At 37.3% G+C, this 24,414-nt stretch overlaps 2 protein-coding genes and 1 long non-coding RNA gene across 7 annotated transcripts in view; 1 reads left to right on the top strand and 2 right to left on the bottom strand.

The window, feature by feature from the left end:
• Positions 1-331: 331 nt before the first annotated feature.
• On the bottom strand, positions 332-3,365 carry LOC121865060. The gene is made up of 3 exons (XM_042364390.1): positions 2,976-3,365; positions 2,300-2,493; positions 332-1,630 (listed from the first exon to the last, which is right to left on the bottom strand). The coding sequence occupies exons 1-3, from the start codon at positions 3,277-3,279 to the stop codon at positions 1,184-1,186; spliced, it is 945 nt and encodes a 314-aa protein (XP_042220324.1). The 5' UTR covers positions 3,280-3,365; the 3' UTR covers positions 332-1,183.
• A 2,371-nt stretch (positions 3,366-5,736) lies between these two features.
• LOC121865061 (RUS family member 1-like) lies at positions 5,737-23,724 on the bottom strand. 5 transcript variants are annotated; one of them, XM_042364391.1, is made up of 11 exons: positions 23,654-23,724; positions 17,914-18,042; positions 17,360-17,483; positions 16,410-16,570; positions 15,779-15,971; positions 14,313-14,431; positions 13,617-13,819; positions 12,542-12,675; positions 8,679-8,804; positions 7,372-7,504; positions 5,737-6,115 (listed from the first exon to the last, which is right to left on the bottom strand). In XM_042364391.1, the coding sequence occupies exons 1-11, from the start codon at positions 23,665-23,667 to the stop codon at positions 6,063-6,065; spliced, it is 1,389 nt and encodes a 462-aa protein (XP_042220325.1). In that variant the 5' UTR covers positions 23,668-23,724; the 3' UTR covers positions 5,737-6,062. The 5 variants fall into 5 exon arrangements, with proteins under 5 accessions (XP_042220325.1, XP_042220327.1, XP_042220328.1 ...); XM_042364393.1 differs by lacking the exon at positions 23,654-23,724 and adding an exon at positions 20,329-20,390; XM_042364394.1 differs by lacking the exon at positions 23,654-23,724 and adding an exon at positions 20,354-20,389.
• LOC121865063 overlaps positions 20,520-24,414 on the top strand; it is a 73,447-nt gene continuing 69,552 nt past the window's right edge. The window contains exon 1 of the long non-coding RNA XR_006088714.1: positions 20,520-20,648. This is a non-coding gene — a long non-coding RNA (uncharacterized LOC121865063). The remainder of the gene's footprint in view (positions 20,649-24,414) is intronic.

Consider the following 24,414-nt stretch of genomic DNA (forward strand, 5'->3'; position numbering starts at 1 on the left):
ATATTCGCAGGGACTTCTAGGAACGCATCCCATGCGATAACTGGGGTATTCCTGTACACACACAAAATTGGCCCTAATGATTGCTTAGTTCCTTTAAAAATTCCTGAAATTCACATTGTACAAACTGCTGTAGGAATTTATTAACATTAAATACAATAGAAAACCCTGTTATACAGTACAAAAAATATATGAAAAGTCAACCTTCACATATCAAATACTGTAATATCAATATCATACGATTTCTGCTATAACTAATACCGTAGTGCTTTCAATCACAATAAAGTCTCTTATCTGAATAAATCAGGGGGCAGCCGATCTGGTTAAGGAAGACTTCTTAGTTAAAAACATTTTCTTAACCAGACAAAATAATATATTTTCTGGTTACTCTTGCAATTTTCCAATAAACCAATTGTATAACCATCAAAATATAAAATAAAATATAGGATAATGGAGACAGAAATGTGTAGAAGGAAATAAAGGACATTAAGTACAGGACAGTAAACCTCTCGTACTGTACTGTACTTTTTCATGTATTTTCAATGTAATCTTCCATACAGTGAAAGTGGAGTGGAAGATAAATACAACATAACAAAAGTTTGAAGTGGTCCATTAGCACTGCAATATCTGAATAGTGTTATGTCACTACTACACACCAGGTCACCACTAGTATCTTCATTATTTCAAGTTTTAGTTTCATTACCAATGGTTTTTCTCTTCTCTATCCTCCCCAAAGGTTTGGCTGTCACTTTAGGCATGGTTAAATATTTATCTCTTGCACATTTTATTAATAAATGAGGCAATGTCACCACATCACAAAATTTTGGCATCAGGACACAAAAGAACTGGGGGTTAGATGGGGAGAGAGGATCCAAGTCACAGTGAGAGGAGAGGAGCCAATCACAGCCTAGGGTCCTTGGAAGAGTCATATAACAGCCAATCAGCATTGTCATATGCCCTTGGGGAGAATCAAACCGTAAGAAAATCTGTGTAGCTTCCAAGATAAATTCAGACTTGGGGAGGGGGGGCAAGTATGACTGAAAATGCAGGAATGTTTGGAAAAAATGGACGGTTTCAAATGCAATCATTGTATATGTCCAGTTGACAGTGTCTGGTTCAGAGAGACTTTATCATGTAGAAAGACTATGAATTACAGAACAGTATATGAATTATATTAGGGCCATTCTCATTTTTCTGAATGAAATTCTGCCATCACCCGAGTAATTTTTGCTATAAGAATGTGCTGACTTTCTTCTGACAGAGTCCGAAGTGATGTTGCAATAAAGGTTCCAAAACTTTCAGCAACATCTCCTGGATCTTTCTCAAAGCTCTGTAAAACTTTAGCAGCCTTTTGTAAATCGTCAGAATTCATTAGTCTAGGATTTTTTGGCTTTCTCTGATTTGTTGGTGGTACACAGGGTTCAGTACTGGCAGGCACGTGCACAGGCTGAGAAGTTGATGTTGATCCGACTGACATATTGGAAGTAGAGGCAACTTGCTCAGGGACACTTTCCCATTCCCCACCAACTCTCACTTCTTCCCTCCAGTCCTGTTGCAGCCTGGTATTCTCCTCATTTACAGCTGTGCTAATATTCTGCCTTTCTTCTTTCAAGAATGAATACCTGTTTCCAACCTAAAATAAAAAAAATACAGATATAGCATAAAAAAATATAAATATATTTACTATCTGCAATGATGTTCACATTAAATATCTATAAATTTTAATTTTAATCTCATTCCTTAACAACAATATGTATTTATCAATGTAACAATTCACCTACAGTATCTAATGTATATCTAATTACTCGCTCCCTCGGCACATGCACGCGATCTATTAACCCTGATTAAATTAAGTTTTCCAATTTTTTTTGACTTTGTGACACCAAATACTAGTTGAGAAGTGATTGGCAGTCCGATTTATTCATGTAGAACCATTATTTGACTTCATTGCAGCTACATTTGGGTAATTAGTTGGACTCTTCCTAGGGGGGAAAAAAGTCCCCCAAACATAAAAAACATTATAAAACAATTTTTTGTGGGAAATAAGACTTCTAAGCATATGTATTAATCATTATAACATTAATAAAGAAGTACAGTATCAAGTTTATTTAATCCGTATTAGGTGGTCGGTGCTAAGGGTGATGGTGTGGCAGGTGGGGTTACTGGGTGAATGATGGTGGAATAGCTACCTCACCACCTCTGCAATTTATGAAAGGTTTTCAGGAATGTATCACTTTCATAAATTGAAGCACTCCTTCTGTTATACATTTGTGAAACATGTGAAGTGTAATACTTAGTTTACCTCATTGCTGGAAAAATCTGGTTGATTGGAATTGAGCTTGAGCTTCAAGGGAGTTAACAGGTACCGCAGTCTGTTGAAATGGACCCATTTGGAGGTATATTCATCATCTCCAGACTCACGTCGCTTCTCACTTGTTCGCTTCACTTCTCGTAGGAAGAAGTTCCGCATATTTCTATATTTTCTCCAAATATCTTCTGTAAGATGAGTACTGTAGCTAATATATTTAGGCAATAGTTAAGGATCTCTTTATAAATGATTACAATGGCCAAATTCCTTACTATATTATAAACAGAACCTCACTGAACAATGTGCATGACTGTAAGCTGTGTCTGTACTGCATAACAAATTTCACCACTTCCAACTCAAATGCTCATGATCTTAGCTAGGGTTACACTGGAGTTCTAATTACTAATTCATCATTAGTCTCAAAGCTCAAAATATTCTTTAAAAAAAAAAATCTGAAAAATTATCAGTTCGGTCATGCACCTATTTGGAAGTTGTTCAAAACACATCAAAAATATCAGAAAAATAAATTTTCAGCCTAACCTAACCTAACCTAAATTTAAAAACCTAAAATATTTCTCACCTGCCACTACCTGTGTTTACCTTTTCACCTCATCTGCATTATTGTGTGTGTCTCTACAGGTAAATCTGACACACTTGACCTTATACAAACCTCCAGTAAGAGTGAATTCCCCATTAGGTGCAGAATCTCTTTGAATAACAGCTGCAATATCATCAACCTTCCTCCTCTTGAGCATTGGCTTGGTGAAGTGTGGGTGCTTGGGGTCCCATAACAGGGGGTTGGCTTTCACAAAGTAAATCAGCATTTCTTCCATGCTAACTGTCCACACCGAGTTAATCTTTTGTCGACGTATTTCATCTGCAGCATTTCCAGCATTTCCAGCATTAACATCCTTACCATTAGGCCATACATGTCTCCCATAGTTAATGGTTTGCTGTGTTGAACTTACTGCCATCTTAATATAGGATTTTTTTTCAATTTACACAAGATTTTGCAGCCGAGGACCTGACACAGTGACATTTATTTTGGTCCCGTTTTCTATGCTACTGTACATAGACCAAGTTTATTTTACAAGTATAACTAAGGAATATAGTGGGCATAACTTTCTGTTCCCTAGAGGCCGTTTGGGGCAGTTGGTCACACCTCTATTAATTCATTTCTCTTGGTCCATACATTTCATATAAGTAAGATATAACAGAACAGCTTGTTAATAAAGCATAAAAGAACGTTTTTTACAGTTTATTAATGACCAAGGACTATCATAACGTAAGGAACTAAAACTCCCTTTATATTTTAAGACCCCTACACTGGCGATATCTATTGGACAAGCCAGAAATAATATAATTGGTCATTGGTGTCCTAGAGATTTTTTAACGATAACTATTATTTTCTGCTAATTTTACTTTCTCTGTTATTAGCAGTCATTCAATTATTGAATTGCCCAGTATTAGTACAAGGGGAAACTGGAGTGCCCGGAGAAACTTGTAATGTTTGGTATTGTCACACTGAATAACGCCCTGTTCACGTGTGTCTGGACAAAGCATTGGCACTTTGCCCCTCTAGAGTACTCTGTCCTGCTCCTTTAGAACAGAACACTGTCCTGCTCCTTTAGAACAGAACACTGTCCTGCCCCTCTCGAGTAGAGCACTGTCCTGCCCCTCTCGAGTAGAGCACTGTCCTGCCCCTCTAGAGTAGAGCACTGTCCTGCCCCTCTAGAGTAGAGCACTGTCCTGCCCCTCTAGAGTAGAGCACTGTCCTGCCCCTCTAGAGTAGAGCACTGCACTGCCCCTCTAAAAGTAGAGCAGTCCTGCCCCACTAGAGTAGAGCACAGTCCTGCCCCTCTAGAGTAGAGCACAGTCCTGCCCCTCTAGAGGACAGTCACTGCCTGCCTCTAGAGTAGAGCACTGACACTGCCTGCCCCTCTAAAGCAGTCCTGCCCTCTCAAAAGAGCACTGTCCTGCCCCTCTAGAGTGAGCACTGCACTGCCCCTCTAAGTAGAGCACTGTCCTGCCCTCTAGAGTGAGAGCACTGCACTGCCCTCTAAAAGTAGAGCAGTCCTGCCCTGCCCCTCTAGAGTAGAGCACTGCACTGCCCCTCTAGAGTAGAGCACTGCACTGCCCCTCTAGAGTAGAGCACTGCACTGCCCCTCTAAAAGTAGAGCAGTCCTGCCCCACTAGAGTAGAGCACTGTCCTGCCCCTCTAGAGTAGAGCACTGTCCTGCCCCTCTAAAAGTAGAGCAGTCCTGCCCCACTAGAGTAGAGCACAGTCCTGCCCCTCTAGAGTAGAGCACAGTCCTGCCCCTCTAGAGGACAGTCCTGCCCCTTTTGAGGACAGTCCTGCACCCTCTCCTAGAGAACTGTACTGCCCCCACTCCTAGAGCACTGTCCTGTCCCTCTAGAATATCACACTGACCCTCTGAACCACTGCCCTGCCCTTCAAAAGCACCCGATTGCCCCACAGTTACATAGCCCTGCTTCTTTGCTTGTACATACATGCGCAAATTTTCTACTTTTCTAGTTCATGTCCAAAATGAAGCAGATTGTCAAATTCATGTTATTAAAAGGTTGATTCATATTTCAAATTTCAAAATATTCATGAAAAAAATTGCTTCAGATTGACAAAAAAAAAGTGCCTATGGAAGACATATTAGATGCTTGTGGTGACTACATTGTCTCATCTAAATAATTTCTACCAGAAAATTGATCAGCAATGGAAAAAAATCAACGAATTAATATTCGAGTGGAAAAACTTACTGTATAAGGCAAAAGGGTAACCAAGCTACAACTGACAGGATCAGAAATGCAATTTTTAAGAAAATTGGTAAAAAGACGTGACTTTCAGAAAACTTTACAAGGAAATTGCAAAGGAATGTAGACAAACTAAATAAAAGAAATGCAAAGAGATAAATAATATGAAGAGGCAGCTACAGGGAAATGCACATAAAGATGAACTGTGAAAGATAAAAATAAGAAGACCTTACTAAAGGAAGAAGTATACCGAAATAATGACAGAGTGGAGGCAAGCAACAGATAGGAAGTAAACCTCAAGTTACCAGCAATTTCCTTGTAAAGTTTTCTGAAAGTCACGTCTTTTTACCAATTTTCTTAAAAATTGCATTTCTGATCCTGTCAGTTGTAGCTTGGTTACCCTTTTGCCTTATACAGTAAGTTTTTCCACTCTAATATTTATTCGTTGATTTTTTTCCATTGCTGATCAATTTTCTGGTAGAAATTATTTATACAGGGAACAATGTAGTCACCACAAGTAAACCTCAAGTTACCATTCTTGGAAACAAGATGAGACAGTTGACAGAAGTGAAAAAGGAAAAAAGATAATTCTTGTGGAGTTGATCACTTTCCAGCGCATTTTCTAAAACAAGTGGATAGGAATGGGATTAAATGATAGATTCCCAGTAAATATGTAACTTTATTAAAACAAAGGAAACCTAACATGTGCTATGAACTACAAAACCAAAAAATCTTTCAGTGTATCAAGTTTATGAAAAATAGATTTGTAATCTGTGTGTACAAAGTTTTATTAAATAATATCATAACCAATGTTTTACAGCCATTTTTCATGTCTGTGTTAGTTAACTATAACTAATTGTTTTCCCATTAACTAATCAAGAAGATATAATTTTCATATAACTCGTACTGTAGTACCTATAGCAACATTGGTCCACGTCATGATGAAGAGCTCGACACTGGTCTTAGTTCATGATGTTTAACTCCCAACTATTCATAACAGTCTCCATTCAGCAGCTGCCATATGCAGTTTGTCTGGTAGCCAACCTGTAAGATATGGGATAGTATTGAAGATTGTTATAAATCTACAAATATTAGTTGAAGCTCCCTCACCCCTGACATGGCACAACATTAGGCCTGCCATTTCATCTATATGTAGTACAGGTAGTTACTATGATTTTTATAGATAAATAACCACAAAAACAATTTGTACATCCAGGAAATAATGAAACACATACAAAAGACAATTTTATTTTTAAGACAATTAGGCACCAGGAACGATTAAAGATAAAGGGATAAAAGGCAGAGCTTACAGATAATATAGTCAAACTTATTCTGCTTGGTTAACCGTTTGTTGAGCTAAGTGCTTCTGCACCATATTCAACCACAGAAAAGTTATACACAGGGTCCTGCTACAAAGATTGGTGGGTATAGGGCTGAACTGGAAAAAGATCCTTTAAATAGCAAAATGATTAATATTACTGGAAAATAAATTACAGTGCTGCACTATTAAAAGTATTATTTTTTGTAGTGATATCACCATTACTGGTTGGAACAATTGGTGCAGAGTTTTTACAGGGATGAGAGATTTCCGGGTAATGAAGATTCTCTCAAACCCAGAAGAAATCCCCCATCTCTATAATTTTTCTGAGTACTCCTGTACAATATGTATGTGCTGGGGAGGCTAAAAAACCCTGAGCCTCACCCCCAAAACGTCCATGATGAGTGAGTGCGGAAAGAAGGAGGGGATTGAAGGCTGACATACAGTATAGGAATAGCAAACCCCTGCACAAGTCAGCAAACAAAGACCATGGCCCTGGCACCATAATATTGTAATATATACTGTACTCTCGCATACTAGTGTCTTAGCAGGTGAAAACTGACCAAGGATTACTTTATTCCCAGTATTCCATATTTACCAACGGTCTCGTCCAACTCCCTTTTGCCCACTCTTATATTCAAGTCTCTCACTGATAAATCTACTTATCATTCTGAAATTTTTAATGCAGTCATTCAAATCTTACTTAAATTTTTCCCTTCTTGCTTCACTCTCCAGCATATATACAATCCTTGTCTTATACCCACTTTCAACCAGAGTTAGACCATTTTGAGACTGATCTTACATTCCATCACATAACTCCAGAACCAAACTTTCTTTGACTCTTACTGTTGTAAACATACCATTCAATTACCTGGGATTTTACCCCTCGTTACCTACTGATAAATAAATCATGGACATGATGTAAAGATTCAATGAAAAACTACTCTACAATATAGTAAAAAATGTGGGGGATTCAATATACCTTTTTCTTGGAGATTCTGCAAGAAAGTTGGGAAAATCTTTTGAGCATGACGTTTAACTATTGTGAGGACTTCCATATCTGGTGCAGTGGTTGACAGTCCTTCAGCCACATACTCAGCAGACAATTGGGATCCCTATGATGAAGATAACAAAAGTTATAAATTTACATGTGTAGTTTATCAGTGGATATTAATTTATAGATTTACATTAGTAGCTAATCTATTAGCTAATTTTATTCCACAGATATACATTAGAAGCCTATCAGCTAATATTAATTTACAGATAAATTTGTGTAGTATATAATGAATATTAATTTTCACTGAAAGCGCCCTTGCACACACACACACACATAAAAAAAATTATACAATAATATTCTTTGTACAGTAGGCTCTCGCCAATAACGACTTCCACAATAACGGTAAGTTACAATAGATACTCATTTTCGATAATAACGTCTAGATTCTCTTGAATAACGGAAATTTCGCGGGAAGAGTCCGAGCGCATCAATGATAGCATTTGTTTGCCGCCATGTTGATGACGTAGTTGTCCACTCCGCCTCACTCTTACACACGCTCAGTGGAATACAGCGCTGCGCCCACGTGTGAGATTTTCACCACTATAACCAGTGGTTGTTAGGGTCGGTGATCAATAATGGCTTCCGCATTTTTGCCTGTGGGGGCTAGGGGAGGTGGTGGAGGGAGTGATTTGCCACCTGAATGACTGGGAACTTTTAAAGTGAGGAAATTGAACTGTCCTGAGTCTACAGTGCAAAGTATTAAGAGGAACTTAGAGGAGACCAAGAAGAGTATTGTGCTGGCTAAAAATATTTCGGGAGTGATGGAAATGCGAGGCGAGCTATGAATGATAAAGGCGATAGAAACAGGTTGTTAGTGATAACAGAGCATTTTCTTGTGAAATGGTTAGCTTGTAGAATGAAAGACAGTGCAAGTGTTAGCGGCCCTTTGATACGGAACAATCATCACACCAAGCACCTCAAAAACTAAGTGTTATATTACTCAAACTCTTTATTTTGATGACTGAATAGCAATTCTTTTTATTTCAGCTGACAAAAAGTGTTAGGAGGGCTTCAAGGGGAAAAAATGGGTGAAATTCTTGTGGCAGCGGCACCAATAAACCCTTTTTACATGTATTTTAATGTCACACAAATAACGTTTTCGCTAATAACGGTGTTTTTCAGGCACCTACTAAACGTTATTGGTGAGAGCCTACTGTATATAAGTATACTTAATCAGTAAAACTTTACAAATTTTCACAGCTACTGGTATTTCTGTACAAAGTGGCTATTACCTCTGAAATATGGTTGGAGTTAAGGACATATAAATATGCCATAAAAACTGCCTCAAGTTCTTCTTGTGCTGTAATCCCTGGTCGGTAAATTATGTAAATTTGTCTGCGTTTCAGGCTGGTACACAACTGGAAGGTCAAAACAGGCACATTGAATCCCAAAACAATTATCAGTAAACCAGAGTAAAAAATTATGCAGTATACTGTATTGCCTTTCCTGATACTGCAAGATCTAAGTACCTACCTGAACAGGGTACTGTATGTATTTAAGTCCAGGAATCTCGATCAGAATAATACCCCGGTACATGTTCTCAGACAAGAGGACTACAGTACATGGTGGCTGGACAGTTTGCTACTAGACATCTCATTCCCAGTTATTTTGTTACGGTCTTTTCATTATTAGGCTATTTTGCTACCTTTGACATTTATGCCATAATCCCTATTAAATGTCTTATTCACAATCATAAAATAAAATTATTTTGGCAATATTACAGTACTGTACAGGCTATTTCATTAGACAAACACTTCAGTTAAAGTAAAAATGAATGAAAGTACAAAAATTTTCTTAAATTTAAGGTTAATAGAGAAATATTCTTGTTGTAAAACAATTCATTCAAAATTAAAAGGTTTTTATGTTGTAAAATATTTTATTTTAAATGATGAAGGATTTGAACTTCTTAAAAATGATTCAGGCTGTGAGCAATTTCACAAAGTGGAGTTTATTTGCTGGTCATAAGCTTGTAGCAACCTCTTATACATTGATTTGTTTGTCTGTACAGGTACTGTACTATTTCTTTTTAGTAACAGTGACTCTATGGTTACAATGAGCCATTTTTGTCCTACTTTTCAGAATATTTATCAGGGTTGAAATGTTGGAATGGACATTTGTTACAAAACTTCGGAGTGCATTGTGAAACTCTTCAATGTTAGGATTTGTACTTGGCATACCATTTTTAGTCCTTGCATAGACATTCCAGGAACCAATGGGAAAAGTTGGTTCGATTCTTTTTCTCCGTTGACCATGACCTCACTCTCCTCCAGTATACAGTAATAGGTTTCCATGTAAGAAAATAATTCTCTTGGAAGATCATCATCATCAATGAGCTCTGTAAAGCCTTCCATGACATCATCAAGTGGGAGGAAAGCAAGTGCAGGGAAACATCTGAGTTTGAGGCTGAATTCATCATCTTGTGGTATCGTTGCTTCACACCTACAGTATTGTAGCATTGTGTAAAAGTACGGTATGTCCAAGAAACTAATGATGTCTGACTTTTCAAATTCCATCATCATTTTAGCAGCATCTGTGTTATGCAACATTTCTTTTAGTTTGGTAAAAAGTCAATTGTAACTGTCTTGAATCTTGTCAGGAAGCAAAGCAAACATTTGCGGAACACTGATGTTGTTGTCTTGAATGTGCAGGGTGTACAGTTTATAGTACTGTACAGTATGTCCTCGCTTAAAGTCGTGGTTCGGTTCCTGAAAATCGTGACGTTAACGGAATAAATTTTCCCCATAAGAAATAGATAAAATATGGGAGTTATGTTCCCCAGCCTCCCTTTGCCCCATGAAATACATTACATATACATAAATTCAAGGAATTTTTTGAAAAAAATAGTATATATTATACATCTAAAAAGATAAATAAACTAAATCACTTTGTATTGTACTCACTGATGGGCAGAGGTGGAGCGAGTGTGTGGTAGGTAGTGGAAAGGAGGAGGGTGGCAAGTCACTGAGACCCAGAGGGTGGCAAGTCACTGAGACCCAGAGGGTGGCTCTCCCTCCAGCTCTGACTGGGTGAGATAGGGTGATGCGCCGAAGTAACATTTACAGCCCAGCTCTTTGCCTTTTTAATGTCATCAAGACTTGTGTCTGTTGCAAATATTAAAATTCGTTTGGTATCATCCTCCCCGCTATCAGACTGTAGAAACTTAAAGCCACAGTCAAGCTTGCAATAATGATCAGGAATGGCATAACTGTGTTGTCCCTGGGGAACTATCTTCTACCAGTCTCCAAAGTCTGATCCTGCAACTCAAGAAAGAGATTCACGCTAATTCTGCCAATGCACAGTCATTCAAATTTGTTGCTTTGCTTCATGCAATAGTTCGAGGAAAATCTTTTGTGGAAACAGATTTCACTTTGATTTTACATAATGCTGATTTTGCCTTCATTTTGCAGATGTAGTAGGACTGTGATTCTGCTCACCAACATTTTAATGTTGTTGTGTTCTTCGCCGTCTGTATAAGTGTGTATCCGGGCCATACATGATTGATTTTCGCATATCCAACATTGCTTTGAACCATCTCCAGTCTGCTCTAATTGCCTTGAATAGTTGTCAAGCTATAATGAGTCATTTATGAGTCTGCCACTGTGTTTGTAGTTTGTATGTAAACAAACAAAATGGTCTTTGGCTTAAGATATAACATCTTTTGTTAATATTTTGTATTGTAATGTTTTACTGTTAACAATAAACAACATAATGTGAAACATTATGAGAAAATACATATACGAATGCAAACAAAACAAACAAGCATGTTACAGGTACTAACAATACAATAAAATCTTGGGCTAAAAATCTCAAGTAGCGTATTAACCTGGTAGCAAAATACCCTCATAATGAATATGTCTGGGAATGAAATGTTAAGTAATGAACTGTCCTAGAACCACAATTCACGAGTCCCTCGAATTAAAGAAGTACGGCATGAGAATAATCCAACTACCTGAAGGAAGATGTTTAAATCCCATGCGCAAAAAGTGAATGAATGAGAAAGATGAAAGGTTTCTTGTATTTCCAGAATAGAATAGAGTACAGTACTGTACAATAAATGAAGAATGGAGAAAATCTCTTCTCTGAAATTCATTACCCGGTACCTTTTCAATCAGAAAATTAAATCCATAGTTTGGGGAACCCTTTACCCATTCAGAAGAGCTGTGAATTTATCAATGGCAAAATAACCTTGGAAAAAGAATTAAGTGCTCTTTATGGTGATACTGTACACAGCAGTTTCACCATCATTATCATCAACATCATTTTATGGCCATTTTCCCTACTTGCTTGGGTTAGCTGTATTTACCTGATGTCAAGGTGTCCCTGTTGCCATCAGGCAAATTTGAAGTTAGTTTTATGGCTGTATGCCCTTTCACCAAACCACTTTTACAGAGAGGGAATTGGTCATTATACAGTACAGTACAGTACATGGAATTCTTCCAAGCACCCTCTTAGTTAGCAGAGCAGGGTCACTATTCCCCGAGATAATCAAAGATTACCAACTTAGAATAAACTTATATGTTGTTTTATTACACACAAGATTATATTCTTACCAAATCTAAACCCTGATAACCCTATGATTTGATATACCCGGTAACTCGGAATGACAGTAAAATAATCAACTGTAAATTATTTTTGAATTATTTTTTACATTGTTTCTTTACATAATGTACTGGGTACCGGTAACTCAAAATATTCCGAGATATGATGACGCAATATCGGAATGGCGTAACACGTGTGACCCAAACAGGATGTGTGGGAGGCTCTGCCAGCCCCCGGTGACTGCCCAGCTGAGTGGCTGAACTGTGTCACGTCGCCCAGAGGATGGTTTGTGTGTGGAAAGAGCTATTCTTTGTATACATAAAATAATATACTATACTGTGCCTGTACCAGTAAATGTGAGGAATACCGGGTAAATTAAAAAAAAATAATATATACCTGTACAGAATTTTGCAATGCCATTTGGTAATAGTGTCACAAATTAACTACAAAGGTCAAACAAGGTCAGCTGAGCCAATAAGAAACTACAGCACTTGATAATAATTCTAAGCTCTTGACCTCTAATATACAGTAGAAGATAAACAGTCCTTGAACCTACAAGGTAGTTTTCCTGTGTAAATGTATCCATCGTTGATGAGTAGAGAGTCATAACATCTTCATTACTTCTACAGCACTCCAGAGCCCAGTGAAATGAACAACCAAGCATTGTGCGGAAGCCATAAGGGAAATAATCTGGAACAAAATATCCAATGTCTATTCCAATGTCTATTGTGTATCTATAATTTAGAAAAAATTTCAAACAGTTTAGTAGCATAAAAGCAAATAACTTTCTTTTTTATTAAACATTTTGTATACATTACTCTGGTATGCTATTTATATACAATAGTATCATTATGGAATTACTGTACTATACTGTACTGTATCCATAGAATATAAAACTGATAAGATTTTCCAGTGAATGAGCTGTGATGGAATATTTTGGTAAGGTAATTATTGTTGATTCTTTCGATGGCTTTCTTCAGCACTGAACTGACGGGGCAAAATGTCACATATGATACAGTAATATAATTTCATGAAGGGTGCACATAGCTTACATAAATGGTTACCACCTGTTTATTGGTAAAGTAAGCATGTGAGAGGAAGAAGTACGTTGAAATAATGGAAATAATTGCTTCAAAGGAACAAAGGATACAGAGAGTATGAAACATGGAAATAAAAGGGAGATGTGGAAATGTAATGGGTGTCAGACAGAGGGTGAATCAAGATTTGTTAAAGTAGTAAGGCATATTAAGAGAATGAGAATGATGGAAGAGAGAGGAAGATAATCAAAAAGAATATGGAGGTAGGTATCACATCCAGGAAGCAATGGTGTGTGTGTGTGCATGATCAGAGAACATTATATTGGGTGGTATATGGATTTGGGAACACTGCTGTTGGATGCTGCTGCTTTGTATGAAGCTACTGTACATGGAAAAACCTGATGGAAATATTTGGGTTGTGTTGTGGAAGAAGAATATTCCAGCAGAACATGTCTGCTATACCTATTAGGGGAAAAGGAATGTTAGGAGGTTATGTGATATACAAGTACTCATGTTTCTGGTCATACTGCATCAAGCAAGAAAACACTTAAAAATTATGTGATGCAGTTTATGAGATTAACTCAGTCTACTAACTAGGAATAAATGCTGCTCCAAATAACAAAGGTTCAGAGAGATTTGTTTCTTCTATTCCTGGCACAGCAGCTCCAGTGAACCAATGGTGGAGGACATAAAGAAGACGAGGACGATTCAAGCTCTCCATTTTGACAGCTCGCACCGCCCAATAGTTGGCTAAAAGGTGGAACACGACACACAGGACGAAGGTCATCCATGTCAACCTGTAAGTAGTTCGTGTTTAGCTCTATAACTGGGTAGGAATTACAGAGACATTACCAGTACTGTACTGTATATGCAAGGCCTTTGCCTATTTTTCAGAACAAGTGTACTAGTACAGTGGTCAAAATCTTAAACTCAAATAAATAATGAAATGATCCCTGTCCCCAAATATCTAATCCTAAATTATAGGCCAAAATGCACATAAATACATAGTTCTTAACACTGAGGTTAGTGTACTTTATGGCTTGCCTGCTTTCAAAGCAACCACTGAGCTAAGGTTGGGTAGTTCGTTTTAAAACACAGTATTTAATTTGCACAAATAACTTCTCTGCAGCAATTTGCACTGATTCAACACATATGGCTCTGATACCTAATACAGTACTGTACTGGGATGCTCTAGTGAAGGAATCCTCTATTTCACTTGCTGAATAACATTAAGTCCATAAAATTTTGACTCTTAACATTAAATTTAAATACAGTATAGGTAATACTCACATAAAACTTGAAGTGATAATGGGTAGTATTGTGAGGGAGGTGAAGAGGGCAATGAGATTGACCACAGTCTCCTGGCTGCCATCCTTAGCTGACACATCTGCCATGTTATCTCGACGAGCCTGTCACAACATATACATCTCACTCTATATAGAATAATTTTTAGACTTGTGACCACAAAATGTGAAAAAATATAAATACAGTACGGTATATCAATGACTGATCCTGGGAGTCCCATTTTGTAATCGTCTAATTGAGAATAGGAGATTTGTAAATTTATTCATCTGGTCTACAGGCTTGCCTTTGACACCAAGGGGCCAGCTGTGATTAAACGATGAGTAAAACTCTCCCACTGCAACCCTAACTCTCAGAGAGAGGTCTAGGAGGTGGAGGTTTACCACTTGGTTGAAAGCTAAACAAGTTAAGTGCCACACCAGCTTGCACATGCAAATACAAACCTTCCCTTACTGTATCAACTTCTCAGCCAAATACAGTGAAAAAAATGATGAATTACATCATCAAGTTTTTCATGTCAACAAGTACAGTGGTAAATTCTGGTCTAAAACTAAGTCTCATTCTTTGATAAGACTTCATGACTGCCAATGGCTCTCCCAACTAAGAGAGATAGTCCAAGGTTCACAAATATAATACTTCCATGAGCAAGAATCTCTGAAACCCAGTTATCTGATGCCAATGTTAACCAGGCAAATATTTTAATGGATGTCAATTCCAGTTTTCCCCCAACCAGGTTTCCATTTCTCTAGGAACCTGAGAACAAGTTTTTAAATGACTTGCGAAGACAAATCTATGACAAAAGCCTCTAATGTGGTATAGGCTATTTATAAATAGCAGACATGTTATTATTCTTAAAATTGGGAATATGAATTTCCATCACCGAAGAAGCTGACAAATTCCATCCCAACAAAAATTTTTTTTGGGGGGGGGTGGGGGGGGGCCTCCCAAGATTGAATCATTCTGTTACTTCTTTACTTACAAGTACAGGTACTCGTAAGAATTGCTGTACGTACTTAGCTCTGTTATGAACCAAAGCTCTCCAGAAAATGAACAGCTTCTTAAGGGGAGATGGCTGGACTGAGACTGGCCCAAGAAATTCCAGTAGGTGATGACACCCAAGACAAGATGCATGCACAGTCTCGTTCAAGATTCTTCGAACACTGCTTGAGACAGCTGGCAACTCAAGGCCGTTTGTTTACTATAGTAAGTAGTAAAAATTATGAATGAATGTAAAAGTCCAACGAATAATTAAGCAACGGGGAACTAAGTAACCAATCACTGATCACTTTTACATTTATTCATAATTTTTACTACGTACTATAGTAAACAAACGGCCTTGAGTTGCCAGCTGTCTCCAGCAGTGCTCGAAGAATCTTGAACGAGACTGTACATGTTGCTCTAGTACCAAGACCCTCTCAACTGTTTGGGGGGTGTGATGCCAACTGAGACACTACCTGATGTGAAGTAAGAGCTGCTCGTGTTCCTCCACCAGCCACTCCTACAAGAGCCATCATCACTGCTGAGACACACATAACAGCCAAAAATGGCACTGGCAGCAGAGGACCCAGCAACTTTAAGAGATGCCCCAAATCATTGGCCACATCAGCAAAGAGACGCCATTGCTTGCTATTACAATCCAACTGTGATCTGCAACAAATAACAAATACTGTACTGTACTATATATTACCATAAACTTGCATTATAAAAACATACAGGAAATACTAACTTGGTAACTGTACTTGGATGGATAAGTGTGACAAGAGATATCTGAAGACAACATAGTTCACCTGCAGATACATTTACTTAAACGTGCGTCTTTTATCTGGGAGGTGACTACTGTACAAGACATCAGCTGGTTATTTACTAGTGGTTGTGGCTGTGTTTATGGTGGTGATTGTGGCTGTGTTTATGATGGTAGTGTTGTTGAAGTTGTTAGTAGTGCTGCTGGTGATATCGATAATATTGGTGTTGGTTGTTGTTGTGGTGGTGCTAATTGTTAGTGGTATTGGCAGTAGTGTTGGTAGTGGTGATGGTTGTTGTTGTGGACATTGGAAAGAAGAATTAAAATTCTTTTGTGCAACTAACCCTCTCCAGTGGGCAAAGGCAATAGAAGCCACCATCCCTGATCCATCCTTCAGCAGCCATGTGAGAGTTGCTGCCAGGGGTGTAGCAGCTTCTTCTCCCACCCCTAAACCAGTCAAGGTGGCCTGCAGGCTTAATGCCCCAGCAATGCTGCTGCAGTAGGCCTGAATAAATTTAAAAATTACTCTTCGGACAAGACACAATAGGGCAGATCTCATTAAGACATTCTAAATCTTGGAAGGGATGGGAAACTTTAATCCAGGCCATTTTTTTGTGATGTCATGCACCACCAACACAAGATGATAAAACTTCAAGCTCACCAAGATATCATGCAGAAGGAACATAAGGAAATACTCCTTTGCACAGAAGGTAAGAGATCGATGGAAGAGTCTATCAGCTCAAGTTGTGAAATTAAGAACAATGCTGTACTAGGCTTCAAAATAGCCAAGACAAGATCATCAAGAACAGTGGAGGGATCCTACACAGGCCACTGCCTTCCATTCCACAGCATGACCATATCTAGTTTGGGTGGCTATAAGGTAAATAAAATAGGGTGTATTATTGTCCCTCACATGACTGATACTTCCGGTTGAAGCTTTTTTTTTTTAGTTTACAAAAATATTTTTTTTAATGTGATTCATAACCAGGATAAGCATTTAAGATTACTATTCAATAGTTTCTAACAAAGGAGAACCTGTAGTTCGAGATATATTAGCTTTATTTATTGGTAATTTCTTTTGAGCTTTTTTGTGAATCTCTCTGCAAGTGGTCACTTTTCTGCAACCATCTCTAATCTTCCTTGGAAGTACCGTAATTAACTGGAGTGAAATGCTGGATAATGTCTTTAGATATTCCATTTCCAATAAGCATCTTTTATCACAATCTGTACAATTTCTTATGTGAGTGTGGGTTTTAGCAAAAGAGGAATAGGAAATTAAATCTTAAAAACTGACCTGTATTGTATCCCACATCTGGTACTGGAGGTAGTCAGGAGAAACAGACTCTGGGTACCCCCGGGGAAGGAATACATCTTTCAGCCACTCACCAATGTGATCTTTTATGCTTACAGTGTTCCTTCTAAAGAATGAAAATAGAAATCTATATTAAAAAATATATATTAACAATAATAAATCATCATCAGAGTTTTATAGCTTACTTCAGAAATTATCAAATCAGTGTTGCAGGGTTTCAGAAAACTGACACCTTTTAATTATATTACCAGTACATTAGATATTCATTCAGCAAAATAGTCATTTAGGGATTGAACATGGAGGAGATCTTTCTAAGAGTTTTCAACCCTTAACCTGATACCTCACTTGTTTTTTGTGAAAACTTCCAGTCTGGAATGACTGGGTGAGAAGGTTGCTTGTACAGTAATACAAAGTGTCCACATGGATACTGTGTCCTGTTGCTAAGTACAGCACATGTCATGGGGATATGTAGACCACACGAATTATATTTTATAAAAACCAATGGCTGTATTAATAGCATCTGTATATTTTCTGACCCTTTTTCATCCACAGTGACGGGGATGAATGTCTTAGCACTCTTCTGGTACACATAGGTTTTCTGACATGCTGTTGACCCCTTTCTCTCCTGATACAGGAGGGCTCCATCATTTGTCTTCATGAGGGACCTAGAAAGAGTGAGAGATAATTATATGTTAAAAAGTGGAAAATTAATATAAAATGTATCATCCATATAACAAGAGTGCTGCTAGACATTGCCAAACACTTTATGAGAAAACTGCAACAAATTAAACATGTTAAATATTTCTATGAAAATATTCCTTCACTGCTTAAGTTAGGACTGTACTCTGTACAGTACAATATGGTTAGATTAGGTTTGCAAGTGACTGAACTCAATACAGTATTCTAAGATAAGCGTCATGAGCCTCAATCAATCGGAATGAATACTAGACAAAGAGCGGAAGTAAGTAAAGGTCCGCAGTGAACAAGTTAATAATCTGATTCACCTACTGCAAGGATGGTGGCATTCTGTGCCTAAATGAGCTACAAGTCACCTTTTTAATGAGCATTAGTCCATAAAGTAACTTGGAAGGTTTTCTCGATAGGAAAGATTTTGATGATACAGTATAGACTTTACCACCGTGGTCTTGTATTTTAGGAGTAAAACAACTGACTCCCTAGAACTACCAATAAAGATTTGTTTTATGCCCATCCTGGGATAATATTACTAAAATAGCTTTTTCTAAGATAAATATGACCTTTATTTTGAGGCTCATGTTTATTTATGAAGATCTGACCCCTTTAACACTAGCAACTTTATTTTTTCAGCGCTCGTGAATTCTTTAGAACTGGCACTTTTGAGAAACAAAAGACCAGCTCTTATTATTAACTAACCTGTACAATGAATCCTTCCAAAGTGGGCATGGCATTGAATATGAGGGAAAATGTGGAGTTAAAACAAAACAAAATAACACCAATAGAACCTCTGATACCCTGACCTAACATTTCTTAACTCATCATATAACTTATTTCAACCCACCACATACACTGATACTGTGAACATGGTTTTGTATACAGTGAATCGTGTTTATGTTTAGTGGATGGATGTGATCTGGACACGACCAAGATACAACAATATTGATAGATTTTAAATTTGCTTTACTGTACTGTACAGGTTTTCAGAATACTGTATTACTGTATATTCAAATCTCTTTCACATGACCAATCAGAGGATAGTTGTATCTCTTGGGAGATTTACGCATGAGCAGAAATTAAATATGTCGGTATTCATTAGCACTATAGCTCCCTTGTGACCTGAACCCTCAAATTATGCACAAAACAAGAAGATAATCACCTTTTCCTCAGCCATTGATTAAATGAGTTAATTTTTTTTTACAGGATTAGGAATTTCCTAGGTTAGGAAAGTTTAAATCAGGTTTTCAAAGGTTTATTTTGAACCCGTTTCCCTATCTTCAAAGCTTTGCCCACTTTGTGCAACTCTTGATCATTTCTTATTAAATATGCATCACAGGTAGTCTAAAAAATAAAGGTCGTATTCTTTTAAATCACTATAAAAAATATTTTAATACGTAATCAAATCCCCGGGTTGGGCATTAAACAAATCACTGCTACTACTGTATAGTGTTTGGTCTACAAGATATTAAGGTTAAGTTAGCATAGGTTAGATAAGGTTAGGTTAGACTAAAGATATCTTTGTAGACCGTACGCTATAGTAGCACCAACAAATCTTTACCGAACTACTGTACCTCCTTATACAGGTACTGTACTCTATGGTATTATTCCGCACGCACCAACTTATGAGTCATGCCTATCCTCTTCCACAGTAGTTGATTACAATGACCAGGTTTGGTTAGGTTCTTTTTGTTACGTTTTTAACCGCACATTTTCTCTCTCTTTCATTGCTCTGTTCATACCTAACTCATATGCCGGTGTTTGCGGAATAATTACCATTTATATTGTACTTTATCAAATACAAATCTTTGGTAAAAGTGGACACCTGTGCCTATTATGTATGTCTACAGTACTGAACACTGCAAGATTTTTTAGGGTTTAGCCACAAGACTATAACCTCTTTCCCATTCTGTTAAATCAGCTTTACCATTATTGATTAATTTCCATGTAAGTATAAACGATGAGGCAAAAGTTAATATACTTCATATTTTGCTGTTGGTTTCTGTATTGAATTTAGCAACTTTATAACAAGTGCTGGAACGCTGGAAAGTTTTAAACGGAGGCTAGAGAGATTCATGGATGATAGAGTGGTAGTAACTCTCTCCAGGAGCTGCCATGCACAGACCAACCGGCCCTTTGGACTCTCATGTCTTGTTTTATCCCAAGTAATAAAGTGACACTTGTGACTTGTGCATTTGACGGCAGCATTCCTTCTTTTCACACTCAATGTAAATAACAATTACGTCTATATCTGAGCTTACACCACAGCTAGAACAACCGTCTCACCACAGCTGTCTCTCACCACAGCTGACACACGGAGGGTTTGTTTACATCACTTTACTAACAATCCTCCCTCATTTAAAACTTACCTTATAACACTATACAACTAATTTTTATTTAATTCTATTCATTGAAATTAAATATAAATATAAGATACTTAATTTTAGTCATAAATATAACGTTATTTTATATTCAGATTCAACAATAAACTGTATTCTGTGTCACGTTGTTCCAAGTCTCAGTGAGGGTTAATGAAGTGTCTCCCTGGGCGAGGGTGAACAGCCCTGGTACATCTCCTATAGTAAGTCATTTACTAGTTTTATATCAAGTGTATGTCATTTTCTTCCTTCTAGTGATGTGCCAAAGACTCGTTGTAGTATTTTAGTGTCAATATTGTATGGAGACACTGTGTTCTGACCTCTCTCTCCAACTGTTTGTACTTGTTAATCCGGGTGTGTTGTTTCCATAGAGTAGCATTGTTATGTATAGCTATCCTGCATAATGGTCATGGGTAACTTTATGATGTATAAGTATAGGAAATACACAAGTAATACAACTGTTCTTGGGATAAATATTCAAAACATGTGATCAAGGTGCCCTGGGCATTGAGTCTGTGAGAGTCAGCCAGTGTCTACAGTTTTGATGGTGCTTCTGTAAATAATATATACTGTGTATATTTATAATACTAAGAATACATTTTTATTGAAATGTTTTCATGCTAATTCACATAAACATATCAGTACTGCCTTCGGGACAACTTAAATGTTTACATTTAGATATTTTTTTTAATGATTTTTTTTAATATAATCAAGTCACAGCATTATTGTTGAATATGTACATGATAAAAGTGCCATTATAGTAACTGGTGGTAGGAGTTTTAAATGTTTTCATTAACATACACCTACTAGGAGTAAACTCAAAGTAAGTACGGTACTAACCTTATTATAAAAATGTGTGACATTAGATCTAAAAAAAGTGTATAGAAAAATTGGTGCTACTATAGCGTGCGATCTACAATTTATTTAGGTTAGGTCAGATCAGATCAGATCAGATCAGACCAGGTTAGATTAAGTCAAGTCAAGTTAGGTTAGGTTAGGTTAAGTCAGGTCAGGTCAGGTCAGGTCAGGTCAGGTTAGGTTAGGTTAAACTAATGGTATCGTTGCAGACCGCACGCTATAGTAGCACCGAGAAATGTTAGATTTAGCTATATTTCATCGTTAAATTATTGAACCATTTTAACTGGTTTGAATTATTTTCCCTCTATAAGTTTGTCATATTTTTCTGGCTAAACGTTATGAAATTTGGTAAAAGACTCTGAAGAACTTGCCTTACCTCTACGAAAATTAACTATATTCATATGGGCTTCTTTATGTACAGTATTTGCCTATTTTACTGTGGAGATTTATAAGTCAAGCGTTCAGAGGCAGTGATAGGAGTAGAGACAACCAGAAGTGTACCGTTCTTGGAATGAAAAAGTCCTGGAGGCTTTATCCTTTAAATTAATTACTCTATCATTTTTAAAGAGTTTATTTTTAAAGTAAAGTATTATTATATAGATGAATTTTTTTAGCTTGTACAGGTATAGGCCTACTTGGTGACTGAAGTAGTAATCATTTTAATCAGTTGATTGGTCAGTTTGCTTATTCCTTTGTGTCTAATAATTATAGATTTAATAGAAAACTACTGTAATATTAAATTAAATTTTACTAAGCAGATAGAATGTCTTCAAACTTACACATACAAGGATAATGCAAAGAAGTAAGTTTATTGGGTACATTTTCTTATAGGTTTACAAGTGGTAATTTTTAAGAGCAAATTGTTGTGGCCATCTACTTGAAATTTTCTGGAAAGATTGAATATCAGGTAAAGCTAATTTGATTTTTCTGTAATGAAATGTACTTTTGTCAATTGTTTATAGAGAGATTTATACAATGGAGAATATCTTACAATCACAGATACTCAAAAAGATTACCATTTGTTGAGAACATCATGGTAGTATATTACTGAAGTTTCTCTATGTGAAAAGCATAGTGATTGAGCTTAAAATATATCTTTGCCCAGAATATTATAAAGTTTGCCCTAGTTGTCAAAATGGGTAATAGTAAAGAAGAAAACTAATGGCCTCACATATTTTCAGGGATGTGTTTTAAAATATTTACCCCCTTGTGTGAGCCAGAATGAGTTGCCAAAAAATTGAAGGTATCTTATCCTGAGTGATTTTGTATTTGGATAATCTGTTCAGGATGAATCTTTAGTCTGTGAGTTTTATTTTTTTTTTTAGTTTAACAAATTTATTGACTAAGCTTGGAGTACAGTGCCTATTCTGAGTGATTCATCCAGGTCTTGACACTGAGGGTAGTGTTGGTATTGATATATTTACTCCTAGATGAAACGAGTTGTACTGTGTTGTAAATGGTGTACTGTACTTACGCCAGAGATATAGATAGACTGGTGCGTGCAAATAGGCTACATTCATTTAAGAAACAGACTTGAACTTGGTATTTCATTATACAGTAATTTGACTAGAGACAGAGAGAGTGTGTGTGTGTGTGTGAAGCAGATTTACTATATATTTTTTTAATCATAGTACTAATGGTAAATCTCTACCTGGGAAGGTTGTAAAATTTTATGAATATGCCTTGTGCTGTATAGCCCCTTTGTCCTTTTTTACTTGGAATAAAGTTATCGTTTTTCACTGGGTAAGAGGTTTTAGACCTGAATAGGCTGCATGTTGTTTACAAGTATACAGCAGATTTTAGTACAGTACCTACAGTATGTATACTGTAGTCTGATGTATCACCTTCAGTGTTCAGTGTTGAAGTTTCTTTGTACTGTACTGTATATCACAGCACCAAAGCCATTCTGTCACTTCATTTAGATTATTAATATGCTGCAGTAAGGAGGATAGTTTTTGTCTGCCAACAATCTAGCCAGGTCAGGTCAGGTCATGAAAGTGAAAGGAATATTTATCTCTTAATGTGTTGAGACAAATAAGAATTATATGTATAGACTACTGTATAATGAAAGGGATATATATATATATATATATATATATATATATATATATATATATATATATATATATATATATATTATATATATATTGTCTCTCATCACTAAGTGTGGTATGACAACCGAAGTATTTTATTTTTAATCCAGTATACCTGTACCAACTTATGGATTAGTGTTATCAAATACTTCAAATAATCTTATATATTAGATAAAGTGTCAAGATCTGAGCATAAGTACAATGCATTGCTGTATATACTTTTAACAGTTTTAATGTCATATACAAAAATTACTTACAAAGTTGCAGCCATTGACCGATGAAAGTTAATTACATGAGATGATATTCATATATACGGATTTAGAAGTGACAGAACCAATGATTCTGCAAATTATCGCACCGCTTATAAATTATATGTGTAGTTTTCATGGGAAACGCAGCATGACTGTGGGAGTCGAGGCGTGAGTACGTGTGTGTGTGTGAAGGGAGAGCGGGGTGGTGCGCGGTGTGTTGCTGCTGGCGGTGGTGGTGGCGACCGTGGTGACATCATGGTTATTTTTAGCGACCATGACGTCGCTCCACCTTGCTGGCCGTATGGCAACGCACGCTGCTCACACTTACCCCACACTCTCCTGATTATGTAGATAACAGGTCACATGGGGGCGTGGTTACCAACACCATTATCAGTGTTGTGGTGTTTGTTGTGGTCATGTGGGGTCCCCTTCCTCATTACGTCATATCTATCTTGAGCGGCCGTGGGTGGGGGCAAGGAGGTGAGGGGGAGGGGGTGTTGGCAGCCGTGGGGAGATGGTGTGACGGGGGAGGGGAGGGGTAGATGGGAATCTTGTTAGTGGGGAGGGAGTTAGGTATAATAAGGAAGTAAGCCAATCTTCATAGTGAAGAGGCGTGTGGTCATTGTGCGTCGGAAAAACAAGACAGGCAGTAGTAGGGAGGTGCTAAGCTTGATATTGACACACGGGAACCTGCTGGGCCGCCTGGGCAGGCCGGGGCCCTGGGGTCCCACGTACCCTCATGACTTGAAATATGGGTGATGTAATAC

Source organism: Homarus americanus, unplaced genomic scaffold, assembly GCF_018991925.1.
Source record: "Homarus americanus isolate GMGI-L3 unplaced genomic scaffold, GMGI_Hamer_2.0 scaffold2539, whole genome shotgun sequence".
Classification (NCBI taxonomy): Eukaryota; Metazoa; Arthropoda; class Malacostraca; order Decapoda; family Nephropidae; genus Homarus; species Homarus americanus.